Source organism: Tiliqua scincoides, chromosome 3, assembly GCF_035046505.1.
Source record: "Tiliqua scincoides isolate rTilSci1 chromosome 3, rTilSci1.hap2, whole genome shotgun sequence".
In the NCBI taxonomy this organism is placed as follows: Eukaryota; Metazoa; Chordata; class Lepidosauria; order Squamata; family Scincidae; genus Tiliqua; species Tiliqua scincoides.
Window position 1 is genome coordinate 130,176,397 of NC_089823.1, and position 21,036 is coordinate 130,197,432.

Consider the following 21,036-nt stretch of genomic DNA (forward strand, 5'->3'; position numbering starts at 1 on the left):
CATATTTCTTCCGAAATTTTCTTCCAGAAGTTGTGCAGTGCATTCTCTTGGCAAATGTTTGGTCCTGAAGTCACAATTGTGGAGACATAACACAAATGTAGGGGCAGATACTTGCAGTGCAGAATCACTGGACAGGAAATTGGTGTGCTTAACCACTTCCCACACCCACCACTCCTCCTCCCCAGACTCTGACCTCCTCAGACTCCTCCATCCTCCCCTTCTCTGACCTGGGCTTTCCTCTGGATTTAGAGTCCACCTAGGGCAAAATTATTTTAAATGGTTAAGCTCCTGTCTGCTGATTCTCCCCTCCTTGTGATGTGTAGTCCATCATAAATTACACCACAAAGATCCATCATGGAATACAAACATGGGGAAGTGATGCCTACTGGTTGCTTCATTTGTGACATTTTTCACCTCAGAGATTAACTGCCAGGCAGGGAAAAGCAACTCAGGAAATATATGAAGAGGGACACAAATTATATTTTTTTGCTGCTGGTTATTTTTTGCTAACTAGCATTTGTTCATACCAGGTGCAGATGTGGGAACACTGCCAAGGTCAGAAATTACACTCACCCCAATCTCTGTAATGTATTTTACTTCTGCACTTACATGACTGTGAGATTGTTCCTACATGGCAGTTATTCTCTATATGGGAAATGGTAATGTATGAAACTTGCCTAGAAGCTTCAGGGGATTGTGTCTTCAGAAAAAATGAAGGAGTTGCTGAAATAGAATTAAAAATTGTCCTCCTTTCATTTGGTCAAAGGGATACTCCATGGAGTCCCTGTATAAGGGTAGCTGAACTTCAAAAAGTGCCTGGAAAGGGGTGAAATGCATTTAATGGTTACAGGCATATATACATGAACATTCTGCTATATAAAAACAAAACAAATAGCTACTTCTCTTACACCAAAACACACTGAAAGAAATGCTGAGGGACATTTTACATTTTTTAGATAAAACGTATCATGTGTTCCTGGAAATCTTTCTGACTGCTTTGAAAGTTTTTCAGCTGATTCTCAAAGGGTATGTCCAATCATCAGTATATTTAATTAAAGCTCTCAAGGATGTCATAAGTTTCAGGAATCAGATTTCCTTCAAGCCAGGAGAAGGGTTGGATTGCATCTTTCACAGGAGAACTTGGTTATGGAAAACAAGGCATATCTATCCAAAACAAAGGCTAGAGCCCTCCTTGTCAGGTGGCCAACGAGGAATAGCAAGGTCTTCTGTGAAACTTGCCTCATGGTCAGTAACCCCAAGTAATTTCTTGGGCACCAACATACCACTACAAATATTAGCAGAACTGAGTTCAGTTACAAGCATGTGCGTTTTATAGCTAGCTTTCAGTCACATGTGCCTATCTTGTCTGGGAAATGTGTTCAAAATCCATATTTTTTAAACATTGAAATACAACACAGATCTCATTTGGGCATCTTGATGGACTGAGTTGTAAGTTACAAGCAGAATCCGAGGTAGACGGTGACCACAGAAGATTCCTTAATACGGTAGCTGGGGATCCATGTTCTGAATGCTCTTTAGGACTTCAAGAGCTATTTCATAGCAAAATATATACTGAACCTGGATATGAAGAGAGAAACAGTCACATTCCATATCACAGGGTGAAGAACCCTGAGAATCTGCTAGGCTGAGAATCTTCCAGCTATGGAAGGAGCTATACACCTTCCCTCGAATAACTTTCCCTTACACTACCACCACCAATAATATATATTGATATATCAATTCTATGAGATAGTCAAATTGAGGTGAAACAATTGGGAAAGATCACAAAATACAAAGACCTGGAAATTGAAATACCTTTGGTGAAAGAAAACTACCCCTTTTGTCATTGGTGCACTATTTATGATCCCCAAGGCCAGTGGTTCCCAAACCTTTTTGACTGGTGGCTCCCTTGACCAACTGGGCCATTTGCGACAGCTCCCCATTAGGGCTACAATCTTATACATTGTATAGGGTGGTGGGTTTTTTGCAAGGATTCGAAACCAAGCGTGGTTTTCATAAACCTTTTGCAGGTTTGATGAGGGAACTGCCTGTTATGTTAAAAACAAATCCTTGAGCCCTGGTGACTCCAAGACAAACTAAACCATGTCAATTGTGGCCAATTTGCTGCTTCAATGACTTACTAAGCTCTTCTTGCATGGGAAGGCAAGAAGAGCCAGCCCCGATCTGAAAACAGGCTGATGCCTGTGGGTTGAATACAAATAACCATTTAATTTCATACTCTTTGTGCAAGGAGGCAGTTAAGCCAAGCACCCTTACCTTGGTTTGAATCATGCCAAATCGCTGCTGTCTCAGATCTCTGACTATCTGCTTGATGTCAAACTGTAGGCAGAAAAGAAGGGTACTTATTTGCAACTCTTGTGTCAATGAGTAAAATAGGCAGCCATGGGTCACATCAAGGCACTGAGCAATTAAAAATAATAGTTAGCATTTCCATAATTAGCATGTCAGAATAATAGTTTCCTTGCAACAATTATTATCAAAGGTAGGTCAGTATTATTTTGCCCATGCATTGCCCATAAGACAGCTACGGCTCAGAGATAAGTAGCGGTTTGTAAGACATTTTTTGTTTCATTATTACATTCATTTGTTTTTACAAACCTAATTTGTTTCATTATTGAATCTTTTGTAACAATTTGTTATAAGAATCGCATTAAAATCACATTTTGTGTCACAAATATGGCATTTTCATCTCCCATTGATTTCAATAGAGACCAGCTGCCCTTCTACTGCTTATATCTTCTGTGTTCGCCAATCAATTCATGTGATTTTTTGTTGCATTCTGCTACTATCCCAAGGGTTGTGAGAGACAAGAAAAAGGGTTTCCATTTTGTAGAGAATTGACTATTAAAGTATTTTCTATTTTTAGTTCAGGTTCCAGACACTAATTACACAGGCCTACAAAATTGAGGGTCAGAAAAGTTTTCCCCCAAATTTATGGTGGTTTGATATGAATTTGGGGTTCCGATTCCAAAAATGGCATCCGTTTTGCTCTATCACGTCTAGTTTTGTAGATATAGTATAACCTCATTAGTGAACGGTTCAAGTAGCTTCCTCATGAAGAAGCCATGCTGTAGTCTTCCTCATGAGGAAGCTGCTTGAACCATTCACTAAAGAGGCTATGCCATGTCTCCAAAACTAGACGTGATAGGGCAAAACGGATGCCATTTTTGGAATCAGCACCCCAAATGTACCCAGGAATTGGTGTAATGTTTAAGGAAGCAAAATGTGCGTGGCCTGTGTTATTGCTCCCATGCAACACAAGAAAAGCTCTCCAATGAGCTCTCCAATGAGTTAAGGTTCTAGACATTGGTGGAAAAGCCTGCTATGAAGACATTCTGAGCCTCAAACAAATTACACAGCCCCAATCATACAGCCCCAACGTCTGCCTGCCGAACATTGGATAAATTTCTTAACCCACCCACTATACAAGCATACAACTATTTACACTGTAGCTTGCTAGGGCCCTAGTAGTCTATATTTTCTTTACCTCTTCAATGTATGGTAATATTTTTTTAAGACCAAAAACTTTTCCAAGTGCTTAGAAATTCATTTTGCATTGCAGCTTGCACTGAACTTGGGTTGAAAGTTGAGCACTTCAGTTTTAGACATACTGAATTTGAGACATGAAAGCGTCCAAGCAAAAGAGTTGGATAGGCAGCTGGAGGTGCAGGACTGAATGGAGGAAGAAAGTTCTGGGGTAGAAAAAGAGACCTGTGTGTCATCAGTGTACAGGTGTTACTGAATGCTGTGAGATCTGATGAAGTCACCCAGAGACAGTATGTTGAGAGTGAAAAGCAAGGGGCTAAGAACAAAGCCCCAAGGGCTCCAACAGAGGGGGGAGGGAGAGGAAGAGTTTCCCCTACTGTAAACCTTGAATGAATGATTAGACAGATTGAAAGAAAACAATTTGAAGACAGACAGCATCATGGAGACTTAATACTTAGAGGGAAGCAAGCATAAGATACTAATTAATATACTGAAGCAGCAGGGAGGACAAGAAGGCTGAGGGCAGATTAGAGACCTTCCAATCTGGCCATGAGAAAATCATTGCTGATTTATGCTGGGGCAGTTTCAGTGGAGTGTAGGGAGCAGAAGCCTGCTTGAAGGAGGCCAAGATCAGAGCTGGAGGAGAAAAAGTTGAGACAGTGGAGTAAGAAACATGTTCCAGGAGTTTGGAGCACAGGGTAGAAGGAAGACTGGGCAGATTGGAGAGGGAGGACTTGTCAAAGGACTCTGTGTGTGCATGCGCATACGAGAATAGGGAAGACAGTTGCATGTTTGAATGGGGAAGGAAAGGAGCCAGAGGATAGAGACAGGTTGGCTGATGTGATGAAGAAAAAGGTTAATGGCAAGGGAAATGATAATCAGAGGCAGGGAGGGACTATGATCAAGGGGGCATTTGATTTTGTTCTCAAAATGAGATAATAGTCATACTTTAAACATGATACTTGTTTCTTTTTCACAACTGTGAACTGTGCACTCATGCCTGATCGCTGCTCAGTGTTAATCTTTAAGTTGGCTGTTCCTGCAGTTTAACTGAGGTGTACTTAGTAGGATTTTCCATGTCCAAAATGTTCCCTTTCACAATTCAGTCTCAATGCCAAGAATTGACACCTCTCAGTTTATCATTGGATAATTGGTTTCAATTGAAAAACAATCCTACTGATGCCTGTCACTTGCAACAACATAAACAAGAAATAACTGACTACTGAAAAAAAGATTTTTATTGAACTTACAATCATATCCTTTTCTATGTGGCTCAACAAAATATCCACGCAAAGCAGCACCCCACTTCTTCCAATCCCAGCACTGCAGTGCGTAATAATAGGGCCTGTCTGGTGAATTTTTCTCATGTATCGAACATACTTAACAAGGTGCTCTGATGACCTGGGAGTGCCATGGTCTGGCCAGCTTATAAATTGGAGATGATGCACCATGCGCTTTGCCTGCGTCTGCAAGAGAAAGATCCCAAAGTGGTACACAGATCAGACAAAACAGGCTCCTTACTGGACACAGACCTTGAGCAACAATATGTGTAGATGCACCTATACAGGAATCTATGCTTGAGCAAGGAAGCATCTGGAAATTTCTAGAGGGGACTGATTGCTATTAGGAATACCTATAAACTGCTTTTCACAAAAAGTAGTTCACAACAGTGGAAAATGTTCTCTTTCATAGTCGGATTCATAATAATTCTAATACTGCAGTCTAGAAGAAGGTTAGAACTAATGATACTGCCTGCACATGCAAGATGAAGCACTGAAGTACAGGTGCGTTTAGACTGTGTCCCAGTCACAAAGTGGGTTTTCCGGGACTTCCATAGAACAACTCACTTGGGGAATCTCCTAAAGCAGTGGTTCTCAAACTCTCTGGGAGAGTTTGTGAGCCAGTAAGTCTTTGCAGGGGCGAGGGGAGGAGGCAGCAGGGGCGGGGGCAAGGCAGTGACGCGATCCCCAGAATTGCACCACTCAGGGGGCAGCAGGGGCTTGGGTGCACTTACCCAAGCCTCCTGCAGCCTCCCCGGGGTGTGGGGAGCCCGGTGCGACTTCTGGCAGGGCTCCCCGCAGCAGGGAAAGTGGATGCGGAGCAATCATGCCCCGTCCCCACTAAAGCGGAAGTGGAGTGCGATCCACTGCTAATTGGGTAAGAGGCACTTTTTCAAGTGGGTGCTCCTCTTTTTTTAGCAGGGGGAGAGTAACTGGCCCACCTCACCCCAGCACTGTCTGTTCTAGTAGCTGTCTGCTGGTATTCCTTGGCATCTTTTTAGATTGTGAGCCCTTCTGGGAGCCATTTAGTTATTTGATTTTTCTCTGTAAACCGCTTTGTGAACTTTTAGTTGAAAAGCGGTATATAAATACTGTTAATAATAATAATAATAATAATAATAATAATAATAATAATAATAATAATAATAATAATAATATGTACAAATATAAAACTTTGTATCTATATCACTTTTCTTGTGTAGTCTCTGTGCCTTACCTGTTTTTCAATCAATTCTATCATTCTTATAACAAAGCAATCCAGGATCTGGTAGTTATCCAGTCGTAGCTGGAACTCAATCAAATCCATAGTATCATGGGGAGGTTCAGGCCAGTATCGATGACATTTGGATATTCCACGTTCTGTTTCTTTTGTAATCATGGTAATGACATTGGAGTGATTTTCCCAAACCATTTGCCAGAAGTCATTCAGGGTAGTAGGCAGAGGACCCTGGGTGGAAATGTAAAAAAGCTCCTCTTTGTCCAGTAGTATGCGGATATAACTGGCATTGATATAGGCCTTCGACAGTCCAAGGGGAACTCGTGTCCCATCATCTGGGCAGGAAAAAAGAAAGGCCCTGCAAGTTTCTCACCCAACTGCTAAACTTTTCATGCCTGAGATAATCTTTTTGACATAGAAAGACTTTCAAACAAATGGATCCCCATGGTTGTTCTTTTGGAACCTTCCATTCTGCACACATGGCACCTAAGGCCATTGTAAAATATGAATAATGTAACAGAAAATATGCTAAATATCAGCTATAACTACAAAAAAACCCAAGCAAAATCCAGCCTCTCATAACACAGCAAGAAAACAAAGTCAGAAACTTCAGAGACATTACAAAAGTCTGAAGCTGGGTGAACTTCTGTGAGGAGGGAGTTGTACAGGTTGGACCCCATCACTAAACCCCACCTCTGTTCTGTCTGCTGCCCCTTTACACTCTTTCTCCTTCTACTTCCTATCCTTCCTTCCAACTGGAAATGGTCCAGTCCCTTTCATTCATTCATTCAATTTATACCCTGCTTTTTTCCCTAATGGGACTCAACTTGCCTCAACTGTTGTGACATGACTATTGATGTGTCCCTGTCACTCTGACAGACCACAAAATGCTGCCCAGCACTTCAGTGCCTCTTCCCATGATTCTGAACCCATGCAGAGGCCCACCATGCTGGAGGAGGCTGCCTATGTTGTATCCTTTGGGGCACAGGGCTGAGTCAGGTCCACATTCTTTTCCCCCTGAGGAAGTGAGGTTGCTCCAAAAGCCAGACTTCTCCTAAGAGTGATGTAATAGGTTCCCTTCCCTGCAGTTTGCCCCTGTTAGTAATTCAGCAGTCACATTTTGGACTTCCTGGGTTTTCTGGATTGCTCTTGAGGCCATCCTCACGTCATTACAGTAATCCAATTGAGAAGTCATGAAGGTATGTATGAATGCAGCCATTTCTTGCAAGCCATTTCACCTTGGAGGTGCCCAGCTGTTCCATGGATCCAAGCTTATAAAAATGGAGCATTCCTGATCACCTGGGTATCCTGGACCACTCCCAAGTTGCGTATTTGTGTAACAGTGTACAGTACTGCCTTATTTTATGGCACTTCACTTTGCAGCACTTCCTTATGCGGTGCTTTTCAATTAAATTCTTTTTTATCATTTTTTGTGCTTGCCTTACTCTTACAGCGGTGGTGTGCACATCAGCCAAGTCTGAGCTGAATCGAGCAAGTCAACCGGAGCTTTGTTGTCACCCGCACTCGGGGTCCAATCTTATCCAACGTTCCAGCACTGATGCAATGCAGTCCCTGGATAAGGGAACAAATGTTCCCATACCTTGAGGAGGCCTCTGTGACTGCCTCCCCACCACAGGATGCAGTGCACGCCCATCAGCACGGCTGCACCGGCACTGAAAAGCTGGATAGGATTGGGCCCTCAGTCTGTTTACAGCATTCATTCCACTTGTGTCTCCGTGTCGTATACTGGCAACTTTTATTTTTTTTAATTGCGTTATTGTTGTATTATTATTGGGAAAAAAGCCTGTGATTCACTTTACAGTGAAATTTGCTTTATGGAGAGGCTCTGGACCCTAACCTGCCATATTAGTGAGGTATGCCTGTATCTGGTCTTTCAAAGCAAAATGTGATCCCATCAGGGTTGGAAGAATGTGATGGGGTAGGAGAGGAGAGGAGTGGGCACACTTTATCAGTCTTGGAAGTCCAACCACAGACAAATCTTGGATACAAGTTTGTTATCATGATAGAAAAAAAATGAAATTACTTGTAAATCATGCTTGTAGATATTTATGCAAACTTATTTCCTATATCTTTAAGGAATACAGGCCTGAGGATTTAAATCCTAGCTTGGACAAAACTTGGTCTTGAGCAGGTCACGTGTAGATCCCTCAGACTTTTGTGTCTTTCTCATGTATTTCCTCTGCTGCCCTACTGACAGTTGCTTTTACTTACATGGCAGGATATCTCGGTATCTGTTCTTTTCCCGATTTTCGGCTGCTTTGCCAACCATGCAGTCATCAAGTGGCTTTATGTGTTCTAAACTCTAAAATAAAAGTAAAATTCAACATGCTTCATTAGCAGTGTTGGCTTTTAATCTGTGGAATGAGAATGAAGGTAGGGAATGCGCATTGGCTTATTTAGTGCAGTCGGCTATTTTTTTCTGGAAAAGAGATCCTGTGGTCTGATATGTGGCTAATAAGAATTATTGTCTACTAATAATTGCACTACAAGGACATCTGCAAGAGGGATCTGAAGACCTTAGGAGTGGACCTCAACAAGTGGGAAACCCTGGCCTCTGAGCGGCCTGCTTGGAGGCAGGCTGTGCAGCATGGCCTTTCCCAGTTTGAAGAGACACTTGGCCAACAGTCTGAAGCTAAGAGGCAAAGAAGGAAGGCCCATAGCCAGGGAGACAGACCAGGGACAGACTGCACTTGCTCCCGGTGTGGAAGGGATTGTCACTCCCGAATTGGCCTTTTCAGCCACACTAGACACTGTTCTAGAACCACCTTTCAGAGCGCGATACCAGAGTCTTTCAAAAGAAATGTCAACTGTTAATCTGGGGTTGCCTGCAGCTTGTGTAAACTGAATGGGAATGCTTACAGACCCCTTGACAAAGCTGAAATAAAATTGTTTTAGAAACACTGAGGAAGCTGATTTTTTGGGGGGGGGGAGCAGGGATGGATTAATTTGAGATTTTCTTGTCAGTAAAATATTTTCTGAAAATATGTGGAACAAAATCACTTGCAATGATCAGAAATGCCTTCTTATCATTAAGAGAACAAAGTGTGCCTCTGCTGCTGTCTTCTCTCAGGGCCACTTTGCCCTTTACATCTTTTAAGGTGTACATCTAAAAATATGTCAGACTACCAAGTTTGTAACAGCTACTCTGCACTGACAGTCCTCAGTGTTCTCAGATGCACTGCAAGTGCCGTTTCTTTGCATTATTATACAGGTGTGCCCCCGTAACCATGGATACGAGGGGACGCCTATCCCCACCCTCCAGAGGCGAGCTTGCCTCTGAAGGATCCTCTGAGCTCAGCATAGGCCATGGATGTCTCTCTGTGGCTCCACTGAGCTCAGACTGAGTTTTACAATGGAAAAAGTCACTTTCAGCTTTATTCATAAAACCGGAAATGATTACGCCTTATAAGGCTCAGAGGACCCTCCGGAGGCAAAGTGCACCAGGGGTGCATGCAGGGGGGCTGCGGACCTGATCCGTGGAAAGGTGAATCTGTGGATACGGGATCTGCATTTACAGGGCCCCCCTGTACAGCTCCCAGTGTACAGTGAGATTCCGTATCTGAACAGAACATGCCTTTAGTTTCTCCATTTCCTCCATTGTTTGTCTAATTTTTGGACTGCAGACACAGAAGACAGAACTAAGAGAGAAATTCCTAAAGGATGTTTAAGGCTCCAAGGCAGCTCTCCTCAGCCCCCTAGCCATGAGCACACATCTCTCCCTGTCCTACCTGCTTTACTATCAATGGAGAAACATAAGTAGGGGCAGATGTCATGTTTGTCTTCACTCCAGCTGCAGCCTTAGTGGCCTCTCCGCTGCCCACATGCTTTGAAACAGGGGTAAAAATCTATCTCCTTTTAAAATATAAGTGTGCTCAAGAGGACACGGTCAGTGGTGGACCTCCCCAGCCCCGCATGGGCTGTTGCTGCCCCTCTGGGCAGAAATCCACCCCCCCATCTGAGGCTCACAGAGCCTCACGCGACCCAAGCCTACATTGGGAAAACTTCCTGAGGGTTCCCTGACGCTATAAACTGTGCTTCCAGGAAACAGGAAGCACATTTTCCGACTCCATTGGGAGCCTCAAAGAGGCTTCTGTGGGGTCCTACAGGCTCACGCCCAGGGCATTTGCCCCATCAGACATAATAGGAGATCAGCAACTGGGCAGGGCTTTGAAAATCTCAGATCAGGGAGAGAGGTTTTCCAAGGTGGCCTGTTTCTGACTGGGCTTCCTAGCCTTGGTGGTGGTATCAGTGAAGATGTACCAAGTCCCCAGATACATCCAGAGCAACCAATAGGAGAGGAAAGAGAGGACAACAAGACTGGGGGATTGCTGTTAACCACTAGGTGCTGGGTTGTTAGCCCTTGCTCCTTGCTACTTTTCACCACAACGTGATGCAGACAGCAAGGCGAAAATTCTGACAATAGTAACAAATGCTACGAAAGAGAGAAGTCCAAAATCAACAATTGGTTAGAGCTTCCTTTTCTTTTTTTTCTCACAAGCATCCAAACTTGCCTTCCATGAGCTTCACAAATTATGTGTGACTTATGTGAATATTCCTAAGTTATGTGCTACACTGAAAGGAAAATGATCATGGCTTTAATGTGGGGAGATATTACCTGAGAAACAAAATGACACATGACTGATTAAGGAAATTTCTTGTCATGGAAATGTAGTCAAAGTGATGAGAATGGCAGCCAAATAGGCACGTGCAGTTTTATTAAGAAGGTAATAAAAGTGTTTTTTTTAAAAAAGAAGGTAATAAAAATAAAATACCTTATTTTATTAAGAAGGTAAACAAATTTATGTTACGTATTTCACCTCTTCCCATAAAGAGTATTTAATGTGTATCGCAAAATCCTAGTCCCTCACCCTTTGCTCTCTTCCTACCTCCCCCCCCCCCCAATTAGCCCCTAATTTCCTGGCTAGAAATACTGGAAACACAATGATATAATAATGGAGGAAAATGTTTGTGTACATTTCTGCTGCAACAGCAGAGCTCAAGTCCATTCAAAAACAAAACAAAAACACTCACCACAAATTCCTTTATGATTTCTTGCTGTTGTTCAATCTTCCACTGAAGCTTCTGAATTAGATCTCTGATGCCGTATCTTAGGCCATACTTTGTTCTTGATGGCTTAACCAGTGCCAGTTGACTCAGCTCCTCTTCACTGACGAGTGTGGCACCTATTGAATGAACCAAAAATAAATATTGATTCATTTTCAGTAATTTAGCTCCAGTTGGTGAGGTCAAGCGAATGGGGCTCCCTCTCCAGAAACACCTGCGTTCTAGTCTCCACTTGGTCACTGTTGTATTTTAATTTCTGATGTTAGCTGCCTTGGGTGCCCCATGTTATGGGAAGGAAGACAAGATATAAATACTGGCCCCTGCCCCGTATTTGTGGATCCTGTATCCACAATTAACTTATCCATGGATTGGGACCACACCCCTCTCCCGCAAGGTTCCCTCCACTTGCCCCATCTGGAGACAAGGGGAGCTCTGGAGGGTCTTCTGAGTCCAGAAGAGGCCATGCATGTCTGCCCGTGGCCTCTGCCAGGCTCAGTCAGACTCTCATAGTAGAAAAAAAAGTCATTTCTATTTTTAAAAAACAACAACTGGAAGTGACTTTTTTTACTCCAAGAGTCAAGATGCAGATGTGGGTGGTGTGGGGGTGTTCCCTGGTATCTGCGGTTTTGCTTAACTGCGGAACTCCCGTGGATACTTAATCACAAATACTTACTGGGTTTTGTTTAACAGCGGAACAGAACTCCCATGGATACTGGGGCACGCCTGTAGTTTAAATAATTTATCCCATGGCATAATTGTTCCAAGACCTCTATACTAGCCTCAATAGAAGGCAAGGGCAGTTGGAAGAAGGTTGTAGCCTTGAGCACTTAAAGAAGTAAGAAGTGCTTGGAGACTTCCAGATAAGTGATGCCCTATTGAGAACCAAGCACATGACTTCATAGTTTTTTCAGTGCTGCAGTCATAGGTTGCAATGCAGTAACTCAGGCTGCAATCCTATGAAGAATTAAGCTGGATTGAACTTGATCAGATTTATTCTGTGCATAAGTTTGCACTGTTGATCTCTATTTTCCAATTTAAGGTCCCAGAAATATGTGTTCCCCCTGTACATGACTTTTGGGTTTTCTCTGCTGCATCAGAAACCAGCCTCCAAAAATGTGTGTTTCAAAACACATATCCAGTTTTTTTTTCAGCAGATGACTATATTGACAAAAAGGTCAATATAGGCATGCCTCCATATCCATGTGTGAGTTCTGTTCCAGAATCCCCCCTTCCATTGTTAAGTGGAACTGTGAATACAGGTGAACACTTCCCTTCCCACGCTCTGGAGGCGAGGGGAGCTCTGCTCCCCTTGCTCCTGGAGCCCAGCAGAGGCCACAGATGTCCATCCGTGGCCTTCGCCAGGCTCAGCCTGAGTCCTAGAGCTAAAAAAAGTCACTTCCAGTTTATCTGTGAAATTGGAAGCTTTCCCAAGCCTCCTAATGCCTTATATGGCATTAAAAACATTACTTCCAGTTTCATGGAGAAAGCGGAAGTGACTTTTTTTTAGTGCTAGGGCTCTGTCTGAGTCTGGTAGAGGCTACGGACAGATATCCACGGCTGCTGCTGGGCTTAGAAAACCCTCTGATGGTGAGGGGAGCTCACCTTCAGAGAGGACACATGCGGGTGCGGGTGCATGCGTGTGTGCGTCCGCGTGCCCTGAACCTAATTCATGGTTAACTGAATCTGCAGAAATGAGATCCATGGATACAGAGGCCCCTCTGTATGCTTTATACCCGCTAAGCATTTATATAAATACCTCTGGGCCGGCCAGCTAGCCTTCGGGCTATGTCTTCTTCGTCACTCAGGCAGGTAGCTGCCTCTGCTAGTCCCCGCATCTGTGTTGTCTGCTGCCTTTGGAACAAAATAATATTATTCACTTAACACTCAATACCAGGAATTCTAGAAACTACTGGAGGAAGTCAGGCACTTTCCATCCTATTTCATACTCTCAACAGTATTAGAATATGTCCTCCAAGAAACAGAGAGAACATAAGAAGAGGCCTGCTGGATCAAGGGCTATTCCACTTTCTTATATCTCACAGTGGCCCACAGATGCCTCTGGGAGCACATAAAACAAGATATCCATATCCTGTTGCCATTCCTTTGCCTTCTCCTTGCTGCTCAGAGCACAGAAATATAGAATCCCTTATTGTAAACAGCACCCCTAATCCTAACTTCTATTTGAAAGTAGAACATCATGACAGTCCCACCCTCTGTTGAGGAAAATGACCAGTATTTACAGGGAATGTGGCAAGACAGCCTCTTTGATGCTAAGTTCAGCAGGAAGCCTGGCACTGATTGGGCTCTCTTGAGAAAAGCATTCTTTCTGTGGGTTCCTAGGTTTAATAAGCATTATTGGGTTCTGTTAGTATGTTTTTCAATGTTCACAGTATTTTCATGATTCAATCTTATTTTATGTTAACTTGAAGGGCTTGGGTCAACTACTTCTCTATTTACCTTCTCCTATTGATTATTGAGTTAAGAGTTCTATTGGAATTGTGGTTTGATAAGAACTGTTTAATTTTTAGTGCCCTTGAGGAAGGTATGTACCGAAACGCATTGGGGCAAATAAAACAGCTTGTCAATACATCTTCCCTTATTGTGCCTTGTTAAAGGTCTCCTTTTTTCTTCTTTGCTTGGTAGGTGTTGCCCCTTCTTTTTTGTTTTAGAGCACTCAAAGACTTGCTGTGGTCTCTTATTAAGATACATTTTTGCTGGTTTGACTGGCCTCCTGCAATTCTCAGACCATGCTGATTCCCTAACTGGTTTCCCTAAAGTCTCTGCTTCAGGACCTTCTTATGTTCTGAGTCCTGATACAGGGTGTCCCTTAGGCCTTACCACTGAGCAATAGTCACCATTCTGATATCAAATCAATATATATATAATAATACATGATATATAAATCGTATATAAGCTATGGAAGTGGTTTCCTGTGTTATAGCATGGTAGAAATATTCTCATTGCCCAGAGGAGTTTTAGGGCCCAATCCTATCCAATTTTCCAGCACCGATGCAGCTGCAATACAGCCCCAAGGTAAGGGAACAAATGTTCCCATACCTTAAGGAGACCTCTGTGACTGCTGCCCCACCACAAGATGCAGTGCATGCCCCATTTGCACAGCTGCACCACCACTAGAAAATTGGATAGGATGGGGCCCTCAGATATTAAGATTTAGGTCTAGGAAATCTGAATTTAAATCTCAGCAACTAAAAGTAATCCACATATGTTATTAAAAATACTTTGCATGTATGCAGTGAAAGTACACAAAACAGACTGCTAGATAACTGAGGCTACAAACCTATCCACACTTTCCTAGTTGTAAACCCCATTGACTGTAACGGGGCTTACATCTGAGTAGACATTCATAGGATTGGGCTGTAAGGACCCAATCCTATCCAATTTTCCAATGCTGGTGCAGTTGTGCCAGTGGCATGTGCATTGCATCCTGTGGTGGAGGGGCAGTCACTGGGGCCTTCTTAAGGCATGGGAACATTGTTCCCTTACCACGGGGCTGCATTGTAGCTACACCGGAGCTGGAAAGTTGGATAGGATTGGGCCCCTAGGACTGCAGAATGAACAGGTTTTAAAATGCAGTTGTAACAGTGCAAGCCTATGTATGTACTACCACTGAGTTCAGTGGCACTTGCTCCCAAGGAAAAGGTGTATGTATGGAATTACAGTCCGAAAACATTTTCTCTTCCTTGTTTTGTATAAGGTATAGTGATGCTTATTGTTTTAATATCTTTATGTAACCTACTTTGTGAAATTTACTTGAAAAGTGTTATGAGTTCCTTAAGTAAATAAAGCATTTGAGTGTTCAAAGCCCATCACATATATTAGCTTCTTGTAATTCTTACACTGACTCTGAAAGGCAGATCAGTAGCTTGACCATCCCCATGTTGCAGATGGGGGCTGAAGCCAACAGCCATCTTAAGGCCATCTAGCATAAGTTCATCACAGAGGCAAACTTCTGGATTTCATCTCTAAGCCATGTTATAACACCAGCTCTATTAGTTTTAGCATTTAGATTTAGATTCAGGACAAGTACCAAGCCCATTTGCCCCTGGGAAAGAATCCTACTAATGAAGCCACAATTTGCATTTTACAGATCCAACACAGTCATGCACTTAACCTATTGATATCAAAGGGTTTCAGCCCACTTACCTTCACACCGGGCAATGGCCATCTTGTGCTACATGGTTGCCCCACAGGTGTGATCTCATGGTTTCTAAAGCAGGCCAAATATTGTCAGCAAGACTAACAGTACACGTTGCTAACCAGAATGCAAATACTGCCCAGATATTAAACAGCTGGGGCCCTTTTAATGAGATATCCAAGAGCAGCCCATCCATTTGGAGAGGTGATGCACACTGCATCAGCACTGGATCACAGATGGACAAGACGGCAGCAGATTAGGGGTGTTTTTCAGCCCGAGTCTATCGCTGTCATAGTCTCCCTCCATCCCACCAAAGATGCAAGCTGCACTGATCCGCTTTCTGCCTGCTAAGCGGACCATTTGACTCCTTACCATGCTCTTGGTATGGTTACTTCAAATACAGAAAAGCAGGACTTCTTGTTTGTTTTACAGGGACTGTGCAAATGAAGGCGCTCCTTCATTCATGTCGTCCCTTTAAACCAAACCAAAGTTCTGTGCTGCTGCAACTGAAGAATCTGCATGTAATGCGGTATCCGGCTACTTTTTAAAATTGGTGAACCTGAGGAAGCATTGGGTTAGGTCGTGCCATCCCTGGACATATTTTTTATGTTGGTCTGTAACTGCCCCTCTCTGCGCAGCAGTAAAGTTGGCACATGCCAACTTCAAAAGTGACTTCGTCTCAGAGCAGTGCATCTTATGTTTTTCTAAGGACCAAACCAGACATTACATGGGAGTTCTGTCTTTTGAATTCTCTACACCTTCTTGTTCACAGTGCAGCTGTAGGTGAGGATGGATTAATCCTTCATCCTCATGCCAATTACTGATGCAAATTCCCACTCCACCCCCAAGCTGCTACTAGCACAGACAGGAAGCTATACAGGCACCCAAAATGTATATATATATTTTTTTCTCAGTACCAATAACAACTTGAAGAGAGGGAAATATTAGCATCAGGAAATCAGAGTGCAGCAATTGGTAAACTTTGCCTACCTTGGGCTTCTGGACTGATCTACACTTCGACCCACTGAATCTGCTTTCTAAACAACAAAAAGATGTGGAAACATATGGTGGGGGGCTATGTTGGCAAGTGTTGCATGGATATGACAGAGCTGGCAGGAAATTCACATGTACAGCAAGTCCTCACTTAAAGTCATTTCTTTCAAAGTCATTTCATTATAAAGTTGCTGACAAAAGAAAAAAAAATTCCTAGCTGGGACCACTGTGTGGAGTTTCCACATTCTCCCCATGTCTGCGTGGGTTTTCTCCAGCCCAGAAAGCTCACATTTATTTTAATGTTTAATATCAGAAGTGTTTTGGGTCTTTATTTAGAAGTTTGGTGATGTTTTCGTGACCAGAAATATGCTGGAGGAAAACAACTCTTGTTTAAGAATACCCATAAAATTGGTTTTGTTCTAAGTTATTTCACTTAAAGTTGCACTTTCCAAGAACCTATCAACAACTTTTAGTGAGGAATTACTGTATTTTATAAGTGGAGATGGATCTGGATGTGCTAAACTCATACCCATTTGAACTGCTTTCAGGTCCTTGGCAAGGCAAGCTGCTTGTATCATCTGAATCCTAAAGAACAAAAACAATAAACTTAGTAAAGAATCAAGGAGGAGGAAAACTGAAGGCACTGGTGGCTATTCTTTTGCAGAAGACTTGCAGACCAACACAGTGAGCTCTGGGCATCTATTCACAACTTTCAATTCAGCAGTGAGGACTTTTTGGTCATTTAATGTTTTTAACCCACACTTCCTGCAAAGAGTTCGGGGCTGTATATATTCCCATAGCACATATACCTACACACACCCACACCCTTTTCATTCTCACAAAGACCTAGTGAGACAGATTAGGTTGACAGACAGTTTTATGGTCGAACAGGGTCTTATTGACTTAACTCCAACTGTTATGTAAAACTGGCTGTTCTCTACACACAAACTGCATAAGCCACATGTACTCTACTTTCTTTGTACTTTACGTCAAAGACTCTACTTTCATCGTATTTTTTTTTCTTATTTTCACAACTGGCAAAAACTGAACGTACTTTAGGCCAGTGTTTCTCAAACTGTGAACTGGAACCCACTAGGAGTGTCGCAAGCCAATTTCAGGTGGGTCTCTATCACTTCAATTTTTTATTTTTAATATGCAGGTCCAGCCTATTTATACACAGATTTTTTATACACGGATTTGAGTCAACACGAATGGCCCCTGCAAATGAGAAGGAAGGTGCTGATCCCTGGAGAAGGAGAAAATGCATCCCTTTAAAATCAGTTTAAAAAACTGAACAGTCCTTTAACAGTAGCCTCCTTAATATGAGAGAGAGAGAGAGAGAGGGCAGCTGGCTGACAATCCATCAGTCCTTCTCGCTCCAGGCGACCCTTCCCTTCCCCCTAAGCATGTGACAGAAAGGTGATCCCTTTGCATTGGTGAAGGGAGGGGCTGAGTGAAGCGGTTGGAGGAGGACTGATTGATGGATTGTCTTCTTGATTACTCTTATCTTACATCACAAAAGTCAGTAAGGCTGTTTTTAAGTCACCAGAGCAAAGAAACTTTGTTTTTTAAATTGATTTGCTGTAGTGCGTTTTTAGCCATCCACGTGAGTGCTTGGAACGGAACCCACATGAATAATGAATTCTCAACCTGTATTAGACTTGATGCTACCATGGTATGTGACTGCTTTTGGGGAAATGTTACAGATCTGTATTTTTACATAGGCTACTATGTAAATGTTTACATAGGCTACTATACATATGCTACGATGTATATGCTTTCAACAATGCTAGTCAATGGGACTTACTCCTGGGTAAGTATGAGGAGGATTGTAGCCTAGAATTGTTAAAAATTTTCTTGCTTGATGGAGGAGGAGGAGCCAACAGTGGATGAACAGGCATGTCCCCAGGAGCTCCTGGGAGACAGTTTGTTTTCCCCCAAATACTGCAGGTCTGAAGAGGACCTGAAGATCTTTGTTAGGAGAGACAAGATCTTCATCGGGGCAGGTATCTGGGAAACTGAAAGCCCGACCTGGGGGGGGGCTTTCTTCTCAGAGGAATCTGTTTGTGACAGTATTGGGGGAGGTGCAGTGATCTGCAATCCAGCTGCTAGCTCCATGCTAAGATGCTATATGGAGGGGGGGGGAAGCGTGAAGTGTAAAGTTTAAGCTGGAAATTTAAGATAAGCAAGTGTTTATATTGTCTCCAGCTTTGATTGACTGATTTGGCTAAAAGCCCTGGATATATTGGAGGTGTTAACAAGAGACTTTTTAAGGAGGTTGAAAGTGCTCTTTTTCTCTGTCGTGGAATAAATTGGTGGTGGATTATAATTACAACTATAACTTGGGTGTAAACTAAAATCCATAATTATTCTTGGACATAATTGGATATAAATATAATTCTCATTAGATTTGAAAGAGCTTTATTTTCTCTGCACCAGAGATGGTGAGACTGTTTTCTTTCGTTTCGTTTTTCTCTCCGTTAACCACACTGGACTGTTATCTGCAAGAGGTATGTAAGGAATGAGGATGGCAGAGTAGTAATGACGTGGTGGAAGTGAGGAGAATAATATGTTGTGGACATCTAGTGGACTAGAGAGAAATTGCAAAATGGACTATGTTCCAGAAATGTGGATACAGAAAATGTTGATTAATACGGAGAGATTGCTTATCATGGAGCGACAACAGCTGAATTGGTCATCGCAGATTCAAGCCAGTCTGGAGACTCTTTCCCAACAGATAGATGTCTGTAAGGAACAATTGGAAGATGTGAAGAAACAAGTAGATGATAAACAAGGGAGTGAAAAAGTGGACAAGGAGGAAAATCAACAGGATGATCAACAGGATGAAGAAGAGGCGCTGATGGAGATCAAGAAAGATAAGATGGACAGAGTAACAGGAGTGCACAAATCACAAAATTTGTTGGAACAAGAAGGAGAAAATATATCCCAGTTAACTGGAAGAATGAACACACCCTATATAAGAAAGTGTGGATTTATCATATTCTGTTATAGAGATAAATTATTAAAGATATTACAGGAGAAAAAAATGGAAAGTAAGAAAGAAAAAGAACCCTGAGGGGTAATCTGAGGGTTAAAGAAAATTGGAGGATTTATTCAGCTAATAACAATGGCCCAAATTTATTTGAAGAAAAAAAAAGAATACATATGAAATTGATAAATATGAATTAGAATGTATTAAAAAATATAGCTGGAAATGTAAACGTGTGGAAGAATTGTTTTATATGTGGTTATTATGTCAAAGAAAAAAGTGTAATTAGATTGGAGAATTAGATTGGAGTTGAAATAGCTGAGGTGATAATTTTGGTAATTAGATTATTTTGTTTAAATATTAATGAGCAATTGAAGTTAGTTAACGCTTGGTAGAAAGTGAGTATTTAGAAAATATAGTATAGGGCATTAGGGAAAATTTATTGTATATTATATAAATAAATGGATAAATCAATAAGAGGTAGAAATAGATGAGTAAGTAGATTAGGAGATATAATATGATTAATTAGTAATGGTATATGGTATTTAGCACTCCTAAATGTATGTTATATGTTTGTATGTCTGTGTGTTAATAAAAATAAATAAATAAATAAATAAATTTTCTTGCTTGATGATGTCACTTCTGGTCATGACATCACTTCTGGTGGGCCCTCATTCTATAAAGTGGGTCCTGGTGCTAAAAATTTGAGAACCACTGCCTTAGGCTACAGCAACTTGCAAGTCTCTCTCTCTCTCTCTCTCTCTCTCTCTCTCTCTCTCACACTCACACACACACAGAATATATTTGGACTGATTACTTGACTAAAACAAATGTTGAAATCCTATACACACTTAACTGGGTGTAGGTCCTACTAAATTCAATGGGATTTACCTCTGAGTAGACATGCATAGGATTGGGCTGAAAGGCATTTATACCTTTACATTCCATCTATATACTAAGTAAACATAGGGTTACCAGAAACAAAGTGGTACAAAGTGGTACAAATTCCATTAACCATTGTACAGAAGAGGAAAATTTGACAGGTGCAGCTTTTTAAACTCTTCCATACTGAGCTGCACCTGCCAAAATTCCCTCTTCTATACAATGGTTAAAAGTAAGGCACTCTGTCTCACTTAGTATCTGGTATCCTTAACTACAGTATAATTTAGTGCTAATTTAACTTATACATGATATGTTTCTTGATCATAAGGTAACGTAATATAAATTTTGGTTTGATAAGAACCTATTGCATCTATTTAAAGTCCCTTCACAATTTCCACTTTTTCCTAGAAGAATTGAGAAATCCCCTTCTCTTGCCCAGCTTTAAAAATCTCAGAAATTTTATATTTCTAAGCCACATGTAGCCACATTTCTAAGTACATGGCAGCACATATCCCCACCATCTAAAGAACAAAGGGTGCTCCATTTCACCAAAGCTGGACCGGAAAGAACCAGCCACTGCAAGCTAGCAGTGCTACACAAAATAAGTTTAATTGTAACACCTCACCTTGCTATACATTTGGCTGAATTCTTCCTGGCTTTGGAGTGTGAAGTCTTCCTGGGCTCCTAAGACTCCCAAGTCACCATGTTCATCTAGGCACAAGAATCAATAGTGAGCAAAGAAAAATAACAGTGAAGTATGAAAGGTTGGGAGATTTCTCTGTTCAGGCCCTTGCCATGAACATTCCTTTCCTCCTATAAGTTACTGAGCAGAGAGCACTTAAGGATGAAGTCAGATCCTTCTAAAATACACAGGGTTTGGTGAAGGGTAGAAGACCCATTCTCATCAGACAGATCAGGGAAGAGAGGA

General features: G+C 42.0%; 1 protein-coding gene across 1 annotated transcript in view; it reads right to left on the reverse strand.

The window, feature by feature from the left end:
- Window positions 1–197: 197 nt before the first annotated feature.
- Window positions 198–21,036, reverse strand: part of PTPN20 (protein tyrosine phosphatase non-receptor type 20) — a 33,215-nt gene continuing 12,376 nt past the window's right edge. Inside the window, exons 6-14 of the mRNA XM_066621045.1 lie at window positions 20,734–20,819; window positions 16,767–16,822; window positions 12,845–12,939; window positions 11,056–11,207; window positions 8,236–8,326; window positions 6,004–6,338; window positions 4,758–4,973; window positions 2,278–2,340; window positions 198–1,578 (exon numbers count right to left, since the gene is read on the reverse strand). Of these exons, the coding sequence (XP_066477142.1) occupies window positions 1,498–1,578; window positions 2,278–2,340; window positions 4,758–4,973; window positions 6,004–6,338; window positions 8,236–8,326; window positions 11,056–11,207; window positions 12,845–12,939; window positions 16,767–16,822; window positions 20,734–20,819 (1,175 nt within the window). The 3' untranslated portion in view covers window positions 198–1,497. The remainder of the gene's footprint in view (window positions 1,579–2,277; window positions 2,341–4,757; window positions 4,974–6,003; window positions 6,339–8,235; window positions 8,327–11,055; window positions 11,208–12,844; window positions 12,940–16,766; window positions 16,823–20,733; window positions 20,820–21,036) is intronic.